This window comes from Aethalodelphis obliquidens, unplaced genomic scaffold, assembly GCF_003676395.1.
Source record: "Aethalodelphis obliquidens isolate GAN/ISIS:26980383/991018 unplaced genomic scaffold, ASM367639v1 scaffold8, whole genome shotgun sequence".
In the NCBI taxonomy this organism is placed as follows: domain Eukaryota; kingdom Metazoa; phylum Chordata; class Mammalia; order Artiodactyla; family Delphinidae; genus Aethalodelphis; species Aethalodelphis obliquidens.
The window spans coordinates 7,557,198-7,566,819 of record NW_020837952.1 but is presented as its reverse complement, the minus strand read 5'-3'; the positions used below and the strand labels follow the sequence as shown (position 1 = coordinate 7,566,819).

The 9,622-nt window shown below is 53.6% G+C and overlaps 1 protein-coding gene across 5 annotated transcripts; it reads left to right on the top strand.

The window, feature by feature from the left end:
* Positions 1–3,049: 3,049 nt before the first annotated feature.
* B4GALNT1 (beta-1,4-N-acetyl-galactosaminyltransferase 1) lies at positions 3,050–9,526 on the top strand. 5 transcript variants are annotated; one of them, XM_027106815.1, is made up of 12 exons: positions 3,079–3,101; positions 3,321–3,414; positions 4,006–4,224; positions 4,762–4,926; positions 5,063–5,169; positions 5,619–5,659; positions 5,810–5,990; positions 6,992–7,099; positions 7,240–7,430; positions 7,903–8,043; positions 8,294–8,534; positions 9,162–9,488. In XM_027106815.1, the coding sequence occupies exons 3-12, from the start codon at positions 4,007–4,009 to the stop codon at positions 9,377–9,379; spliced, it is 1,611 nt and encodes a 536-aa protein (XP_026962616.1). In that variant the 5' UTR covers positions 3,079–3,101; positions 3,321–3,414; position 4,006; the 3' UTR covers positions 9,380–9,488. The 5 variants fall into 5 exon arrangements, with proteins under 5 accessions (XP_026962615.1, XP_026962616.1, XP_026962613.1 ...); XM_027106814.1 differs by having other exon boundaries at positions 3,050–3,414; positions 6,992–7,090; positions 9,162–9,526; XM_027106812.1 differs by lacking the exon at positions 3,079–3,101 and having other exon boundaries at positions 3,108–3,414; positions 3,496–4,224.
* The last annotated feature ends 96 nt before the right edge of the window (positions 9,527–9,622 follow it).

Here is a 9,622-nt window from a genome sequence, read left to right as displayed (position 1 = left end):
TTATTGAGATTAACTACACCAAATGAAAGCCGTATTCACAAATACTATAGATAAACCTTTCTCTTCCTTGAGCTTCTCCTTTGATCACTGAGAGTCCTATTGTTAAACTGAACTATTCTCTGAGGCACTGCCTTAACTCTTTCTTAACAAAGAATTTATGTTCACCTCCTTGGCTTCATTTTCAGACCATGTTTTCTTGAGCATTCCTTAGATATGATCTTTGCCTGCAAGCCATTTTTTAAATATTAGCTTCATTTGTCCTTGGAGAGGCTAGGAATTTTCAAACCCAACAATCCCCAGATCCTTTTTGTTAGCATTCCTTCCTTTAGCTTACCTCTTTTCATATTTTATTATAAGCAACAAAAAGAGGGACTTCCCTCGTGCTCCAGTGGGTAAGATTCCACACTCCCAATGCAGGGGGCCTGGGTTAGATCCCTGGTCGGGGAACTAGATCCGGCATGCATGTCGCAACTAAGAGTCCACATGCCGCAACTACAAGCCACATGCTGCAACTAAGACCCAGAGCATAAATAAACAGATAAGTATTAAAAAAAAAAAAAAAGAACTTTCCTGGTGATGCAATGGTTAAGAATCCGCTTGATAATGCAGGGAGCATGGGTTCAAGCCCTGGTTCGGGAAGATTCCACTTGCCGCGGGGCAACTAAGCCCGTGCGCCACAACTACTGAGGCTGTATGCCATAACTACTAAAGCCCATGCGCCTAGAGCCTGTGCTCTGCAACAAGAGAAGCCACCACAATGAGAAGCCCGCACACCGCAACGAAGAGCAGCCCCCGCTTCACGCAACTAGAGAAAAGCCTGCGCGCAGCAACGAAGACCCAATGCAGCCAAAAATAAATAAATAAATTTATTTAAAAAAAAAAAAAAAAAGCAACAAGAAGAAACCAGATGGCACCTTCAACATTCTGCTTGGAAATCTCCTCAATGAGATCTGCAATTCATTAGTATAGTTTCTACTTTCCACCCCACTGCTGGTGACAATGTTGCTAAATGTATCTCAATAACAAGGACCCCCTTTCCTTCAATTTCCCTACTTTCCTCACTTCTCTTTATCAGCAGCCTCCTTAAAGGACATGAGGCTTTTACTAACATGCTCTTCAACATTCTTAGGTCTTTCACTAACACTCCTCAAATTCCTTCCTGCTGCTACCCAGACCCAGTTCCAAAGTCTTTCCCACATTTTTAGGTTTTTATTATGGCAGCACTTCATTTCCAGATTTTGGACAAACCCAGAAGCTAAAACCCACACTCAGGAGCCAACTATATATGCTGTTCTGTACCTTGTTAATTTTGCTTAACAGCTTTGGATATCATCCAGTATCAATAGATATAGATTAACCCAGTGTTCCATTGTCTGACTGAACCATATCTTTAAAATTTTAACTTACTAATATTTAAAATTTAAATGATTAATATTTTAAGTGTTAATAGATTGGCCAATTGCTCTAAGTTGTGTCAGTTTACACTCACAGCAATGTATGGTAGTGACTGTTTCTCCAAATACTTGACCACTCAGTGTGCTAGCAAGCTCTTTGACCTTTACTAACTTGGTAATCAAAAACCATTTCATTGTTATTCTAATTTGCATTTTATTTATTATGAATAAGGTCAAGTATAATTTCATATATTTTAAAAGCCATTTTCACTTTTTCTGTCAACTGCCTAATCACAATTTTTGTTCATTTGGTGGTAATTGATAATTTTTTCTTTTCTTTTTTTTTTAAGATTTCTTTTCTTTTTTTTTTTTGATGTGGACCATTTTTAAAGTCTTGATTGAATGTGTTACAATACTGCTTCTGTTTTATGTTTTGGTTTTTTGGCCCAAGGCATGTGGGATCTTAGCTCCCTGACCAGGGATTGAACCTGCACCCCTGCACTGGAAGGTGAAGTCTCAACAACTGGACAGCCAGGGAAGTCCCCATTTTTTCTTACTGATGTTTTAGAGCTCTTAAGAAAAGCAGACCTTCATCTGTCTTACATGTTGCAAATACTTTTTCACAGTTTGTCATTTCTCTCTCGTTTGTTTATAGAAATTTTTTCACTCGAGTTTTTTATATATCTTGATATTAAATATTTTTTATATATCTCTTCCCCACTCCAAGACCATAAAAAACAAAACAAACTCCATGAATTATTTTACTGCTCTTTGTGGTTTCACGTTTAATACTAAAATACTTGATAGATCTGGAATTTATTTTGGTGTAAGGAGGGTGAGAATCGCACTTTTCCCCCAGCTGATTAGTCATTTCTTTGTACACAATTCATCCAACAATCCATCCTTCCCTCTCCCCGTCCCCACATTTTCATTATTTTACATTTCTTATTATATCTTTTTTCCCTATTAAATCGTGACATCTTTTATTGGAACCGTGGAACCACGGAATTTAGGACAGCGTCAAGAATCCAGCTACAAAGAAGGGAGTCTACAGGTCTGCAGCTTGCACGCAGAACTACAACCAATCTAGCCACTGTTTGGGGTTTCTTTCCTCCCGCAAACCTGCAACAAGGAGCAGTCAGGAGAAGCAGGCCCTTGAATTGCCGAGTGTTTGGTACATCACTGAGTGTTCGTTAGATAACTGGGGTTGGGGGTTGGGGGGCGGGGGAGGCGAGCATGGGAGGGAGGCTGTGAACCTATCTTTCTTAGCCAGGCATTTTTTTATTTTCCAGAGTCTTGTCTGTCTTCCTTTATCTCACCCTAAGTACCCAAATCTTCCTTGAAATGGGGTTACAGGGCGTCTCCGCCCCAACTCTTCCCGAAGCCCTTGTCGCCTGTCCTTGCCTACAGTCTAGACGAGAGGGCGGCTCCGAACGCATAGGGAATAGAGTGACTGGGATCGGGGGCAGGCGGGGGAGATGCCAGGGTTCGGAGGCGAAGGGCTGGAGGGGGAGGGGGGGTAGAGAGAAGGACCTGCGCTCGGCGCGGGCTTCGCGCCCCCGCAATGTCCTCGGCGCCCACCAGAAGGCGCCCCAGCGCTCTCCTTCCCCGCGCGTAGCCGGATCCTCCGCCGAACCAGCCCGGGAGCTGAGCCGCGCGGAACCGCGAACTGAAGAGCCGGGCGGCGGCCCGACCTCTCCCGGCCCGGCAAGTGGAACAGGGTACCGGGGAGCCTCGGATTTGTTTCTGGGACTGGGGTGCGGCGGCTTCTGGACTCCGATCCCCACCTCCGCAGGAAACGCCCAGAACCACCCCAGCGCCTTGGTCTACAAAGCCCGGAGAGTCCGAAGGCGGGAGGGGTCGGGCGCGCTCGGGAGGCAGGAGGATCCCCCTCACTCTCAGCCTCACACCCGACTCCCCCATCAGGCCGCCTCCAGCCCCATGAGGACCCCCAGGCTGGGGCTGAGAGCCTGGCGCAGCCCGGACCGAAATCTTGCGGCGGCCTCAGAGCGTTAGACAGGTCAGTGCCCGGGCGGGATGAGGGGCCGAGCCGGAGGCGGGAAGAGGCGCGCACGCAGGTCCACCTTGTCCCCCCGCACAGCTTCCCGAGGCCACTCACGGGGTCACCTCCGCCGGGGCCACCCAGTAGCGCGGGCGTGATTCTGCATTTTTCATGACAGGCAAGGTGTGGCGCTGCCCTCTGCAGCCCAGCCGGGGCCAGGTGATGCTCGGACTGAGGGGTTGGGGGATGCGCGGGCCAGGGGAGGTGGCGGGCTCGGGAACACCCGCTATTCTGATAAAATGGTACTCTTCTACTTATGAGCCGCCGCATCGAAACCACTACCTCCAACGTTCTCTTGCTTCAAGATGCCCGGCCTCAGGCGTGAGAGGAAAGCAAGATGCGGGAGAGGGAGAGAAGAAAGGAGGCCGGGAGACCCGAGGCCCGGGAAGTGAGGGGAGGGGACAGGGGTACCGATTCGCTATGCAAATCCTGGCGCGCGAGATGTGGAAAGCCCCGGGTGGCCGGCAGGAACCTCCGGAAGCGCGGGGGCCCCAACCCACGCCTTCGCTCCCCACCTTTCTCACTCTCCCATCCCTACCGCCCACCCAGGATGCGGCTGGGCCGCCGGGCCCTCTGTGTGCTGGTCCTGCTGCTCGCCTGCGCCTCGCTGGGGCTCCTGTACGTGAGCACCCGGGTCGCGCCGGGCCTCCAGGCACCTCTTGCGCTGTGGACGCCCCTGCAGGGCAACCCCAGGCCAGAATTGCCAGGTCTTGCCCCCGAGCCCCGGTACGCACACATCCCAGTCAGGATCAAGGAGCAAGTGGTGGGGTGAGTGCAAGGAGTCGTGGTACTGGCACGGCACTCGCTGGGGGGTGGCGTGGGAAGCTCTTGTTTCCTCCACTGCTGAGCTCTGATGCCTGGGCTCCCCACGACTGGTTGCAGAGGGGTGAAGTGGGAGGTGGAGGGGGCCACTGAGTCTTGTGCTGGCGGGGGGACAAATCTGTCCTCCAAGAACCTTGTCACGGTACGGGGAAGGGAGGGTGTGCCGTCAGGGGAGGGCCCTGACTTTCTGAGTCCTGGTGATTCCCTATGAAAGGAGAGTCCAGGTGGGGTCCTAATGGCGTGTAGGCAACTCTGAACACCTAGCAATTGGCCCTATTCTACACCTCTGTAAAATCCAGATTTAGGGGATGCGTCATTCCTTTGGTGGTTCCTCCTCCTGGGGACTATTTGAAGAGCAGTGTTTAAGGGAACAGATTTTGGATGGACAGGGTTGAAAGGCCAAGATGTAGGTCCTGTGTAAATGTTCTGTGGGATAAGTGAGCTGCATGGCTGGGCTCTGAGGACCCTTCCTCCCGGCTCCAGGCTGCTGTCCACAAACAACTGCAGTTGTGAGTCCAGTGGGGGGAGCCTTCACCTCCCCTTCCAGAGGCAGGTCCAAGCCATTGACTTCACCAAGGCCTTTGACCCTGAGGAGCTGAGGGCTGCATCTGCCTTGAGGGAGCAGGAGTTCCAGGCCTTCCTTTCAAGGTACCGGTACCAGTGGGAAAGGAGGGCATGACTCTGTAGGGGGAGAGCAGGGGGAAGCCTGGAGGGTGGGTGTGGCAGGAGGGAGAGCCCGTCTCCCCCTGACTGCTCCTCTGTCCTCCCCCTCCTTCACTGCCAGGAGCCAGTCTGCTGCTGACCAGCTGCTCATAGCCCCTGCCAACTCCCCACTACAGTACCCCCTGCAGGGTGTGGAGGTCCAGCCCCTCAGGAGCATCTTGGTGCCAGGTGGGGAGAACGGTCCTAGGGGATGACCTAAGCCACGGTGGGGGGTGGCAGAGCCCAGGTTGGGTGAGGAAGAATGAGGGAAGATTGGAATGGGAGGTGGGAGACTTGAGGTCAGGGAGGGCTCATGAGGTGGGAGATGGGGACAGAAGGGACTCTAAGATTGTCAGGAATTGTAGAAGACAGTGACTGGAGAGGTTTGGGGAGAAGGGTCTATTCTTGCTGACTGGCCAAAGTTAGGTGAACAGGTAGGGCAGGCCACAGAAGAGCTACTGCTTTGATGGGAAGGAGTAAAAAATAAGTTACTCTAGGCTATGCCCCGCAATGTGCCCTGCTGTGGCCTCAACAAGAGGGATGCATGAGAAATTCTGTGCTGGGTGTAGTGAAAGAGGGAAGAGAAAATGAGGAATTCCAGATTGTCTGTGATTTTGATCCCCTCTCCTTCCTCCCAGGACTGAGCCTGCAGGCCACTTCTGGTCAGGAGGTATACCAGGTGAGAAGAAACAGGAGGGCGAGGAGGAGGCCAGGTGGGCATTAAGGATGCCGGGAGGGCAACAAAGCTGCCAAAGGAGGGATGGAGGAACCAGGGAGGCAAGAGGTGGGTCTGGGGCCTCACTCTGCACTCTCCAATCCCCTCTCCCAGGTGAACCTGACTGCCTCCTTGGGCACCTGGGACGTGGCAGGGGAAGTGACTGGAGTGACTCTCACTGGAGAGGGGCAGCCAGATCTCACCCTCGCCAGCCCAGGGCTGGACCAACTCAATCGGCAGCTGCAACTGGTGACTTATAGCAGCCGAAGCTACCAGGCAAACACAGCAGACATAGGTGCGAGGCCCAGGTGGAGGTAGTAACAGGCTGGGTGAACACAGGGAGCCCAGAAAGGCAGGAGCGAGCAAGTGGCAGAGGGTGTGGGAGACACTCGGGCCATGGCCAGCGCTGCCCAGCCACACAATGGGCATTTCAGCTGGGCCAGCAGGGCCAGGGAGGGAGAGAAGGGGCCTTTGTTCATCTGGGGCTGGAGCAGGCCAGAGGGAAACCCGAGCCTTGGGTGTGTCCCCCCTTCAGGCCAACCATGGGGGCCCCAGGAAGTGACCTGCCCCAGGAGCCAGAAGACTCAAGCTCTATTCCCAGCCCACCACTTACTAGAGGGCAAAGGGCTTTATCTCCCAGAGCCCCCATTTCTCCTCTAGCAAAAGGGGCATAACACAGTCCTCCTGCTTCTCTCCAAGGCTTCTGTACCAAACCTGCTCCCACTTTGGAGCCTTTGCACTTGCTGTTCCCTCTGCCTAGAATGCTCTTCCCGCAGATTTTTGCATAGCTGGCTCCTTCATATCATTTGGATCTCAGCTCAAATGGCTCCTCTTCACTATCACATTACTTGTCTTATTTTCTATTCAATACTTATCTGTATCTGAATTTTCTTACTTACTTAGCCTGGAACCAGACTGACTAGGTTCCTATCCCAGCTTTGTTGCTTAACAGTTGGGTAATTATGGACATGTTAACTTCTCTGTGCCTTCTTTTTCTGTAGTAGGAATCTACTTAATAGGGCTACTGTGAGGATTAAATGAGTCCATATATTTAAGGTAACTTTAAAAGTGCCTGGCACATAGTAAATGCTCAATAAAGGTTAGCTTTTTAATGAACTCTTTTATCATCTTTCTCCCACCCATTAAAATGTAAGTTCCATGGGGATAAGAACCTTGCATTCTTGTCTAACAGGACCTAGAAAAGTGCTACACAGAGTAGGCGCTTAAATATTGTTTTACTGAAAAGACAATGTTGTCCAAGCCCTAGGGGCCACATCTCATGTCCTTTCTTCCCAGTCCGGTTCTCCACCGAGGGACACAAAGTTGCCTTCACCATACGCATAAGACACCCACCCAGCCCTCAGCTGTACCCACCTGGGTCTCTACCCCTGGGAGGTGAGACTGGTATGTTCAGGGACATAGATCCAGCCCTGATGGGGAGCAAGTTGGGAGAGGGCGACAAGTTGGGAGACACCCCTGCGAGATGTCTTCCTGCTCTTCACTCCCTACTCTCCTCTGCACCTAACCCTGCCCCTCACTCCCAGCCCAGTACAACATCAGCGCTCTAGTCACCATTGCCACTAAGACCTTCCTTCGTTACAATCGGCTACGGGCACTCATCGCCAGCATCCGCCGCTTCTACCCGACAGTCACAGTGGTAATCGCCGACGACAGCGACAAGCCAGAGAGCATTAGAGGTCCCCACATCGAGCACTATCTCATGCCTTTTGGCAAGGTGAGCAGCCAGCGAGGCTGAACTGTGCGCCACAGGGCACCGGGAGGGGGCGCACCCTCAGTCTGCAGTCTCCACCATAGTGATTCCACGATTACCTGCCTCAGAGTCACTGAGGCGCCTGTTAAGCATGAGGATTTCTGGAATGTAAACTCCACGGGAGCAGGAATCGTGTGTCTTACCAGCGCTGCGTTCTGAGAATGGTGCTTAGCACCTAGTGGGGGGCTCAGTAGATAGTTGATGAATGAATGAACGCATGAATGAAATGCATTCCAATACCTTCCCCCAGAACACTGACTCAGCGCCTCACACAAGTGGGAAATGCATTTTTTACCTAGCTCCCGGCCATTCGTAAGCACTCGAAAGTTTGGAGAGGGGCATAGGCTGTTGAGAGGGGTCAGGAGTGAGGAGAAAAGGTGGCAGAGGGCTACGTTCTATCTCGACAGCATCGCCAACCGTACTTACCCTTCCCCAGGGCTGGTTCGCAGGCCGGAACCTGGCCGTATCCCAAGTAACCACCAAGTACGTGCTGTGGGTGGACGACGACTTCGTCTTCACGGCGCGGACACGACTGGAGAGGCTTGTGGACGTGCTGGAGCGGACGCCGCTGGACCTGGTAGGGGAGGGGCCTTGAGATGTAGGGTGGGAGGAGAGCCTTCGGCAGTCTAAGGCCGCGGCCGGCCGGTAGACCCGATTGAGGGCAGCCAGCCCTGGGACGGGAGGGGACGACGAAGCGGAGCCTGGGGCACTATCTGGGTCCTGCAGGGGAGAAGCGGGAAAGGACAGGGCAGGAGAGCCGCCCTGGAGGGGGAGAGGATCCCCTTCCGGTCCGCGCCCCGCCTGCAGCCGTCCTCCCGCCCCGGCAGGTCGGGGGCGCGGTGCGCGAGATCTCCGGCTTCGCCACCACGTACCGGCAGCTGCTGAGCGTGGAGCCCGGCGCGCCAGGCCGCGGGAACTGCCTCCGGCAGAAGCGCGGCTTCCACCACGAGCTCGTCGGCTTCCCAGGGTGCGTGGTCACCGACGGCGTGGTCAACTTCTTCCTGGCGCGCACTGACAAGGTGCGCGAGGTCGGCTTTGACCCGCGCCTCAGCCGCGTGGCGCACCTGGGTGAGTGGCGCTCCCTCCTGGCCGGGCCCGGCAGGGATCCCGCGGGGCGCTGGGCTGGGCTCGGTGCAGTAAGGCGCCAAGGGCCCTGGGTACGACTCCCCGACCACCCCCGCGGAGCCCACGGCTGCTACCGGGGCCCCTAGAGCAGTTCTACGAAGATTTACCAAGATCTGTGCCCGGGCAAGAGAGAGAGCTTCCACCCTCTCAGCCCCGAGCATCATTTAAACCTCCACAGCCAGTACAACTGCTGGGTCCGTCTTGAGCTTCCCCACCACTGCCACCTGCACCTTTATCTCGCTCCCAGCCGTATCCCTTGGTTCAGACCACCTCGGAGCAGCCCATTCGGCATTTATTGAACCTCTGCGTGTGTGTGTTGGGGGCGGGGCAGGGAGGGGCGGGGGGTGGGGCGGAGGATCAGTTTTCAAAGCACAAGGTAAGGATATTGACTCCATTTTATACAAGAGTAAAACTAAGACTCAAAAGGGTTGATTTACATGCCCAAGGTCCTTAGAAATGGGGTCTTTGCATATGCACCCAGCATATCCCAAATCTCAGTTCTCCTTTAACGGTGGGGCCTCTGTATCCTCAAGACCCTTCATTGTGTCCTCGCCTTTCCTCCACCCCCAGAATTCTTCCTGGATGGACTTGGTTCTCTTCAGGTGGGCTCCTGCTCAGACGTTGTTGTGGATCACGCATCCAAGTTGAAGTTGCCTTGGACATCACGGGACGCCAGGGCAGAGACTTATGCTCGGTACCGTTACCCGGGATCCCTGGATGAAAGTCAGGTGGCCAAACACCGCCTGCTCTTCTTCAAACACCGGCTCCAGTGCATGACCTCAGAGTGACGGCCACTCGGGGCCTTCCAACCGTCAGGCTGGGCCTACCTCCTTGCACCTGCCAGGAATATCTAGCAAAGCCCACCAGCCAGTGACCACTCCACTGACTGTCTCCAATCTCCTTCAGAACTGGATCCCAAATAGGGGCTTGTCCTGGTGACATTCCTCCTTTCTGCGAGTGCCCAGGGGCATGATGGAGCCATAACTCATCCCACAGCCAGTGCCAAGTCCTCCTCCCACCCCCTTCCCATA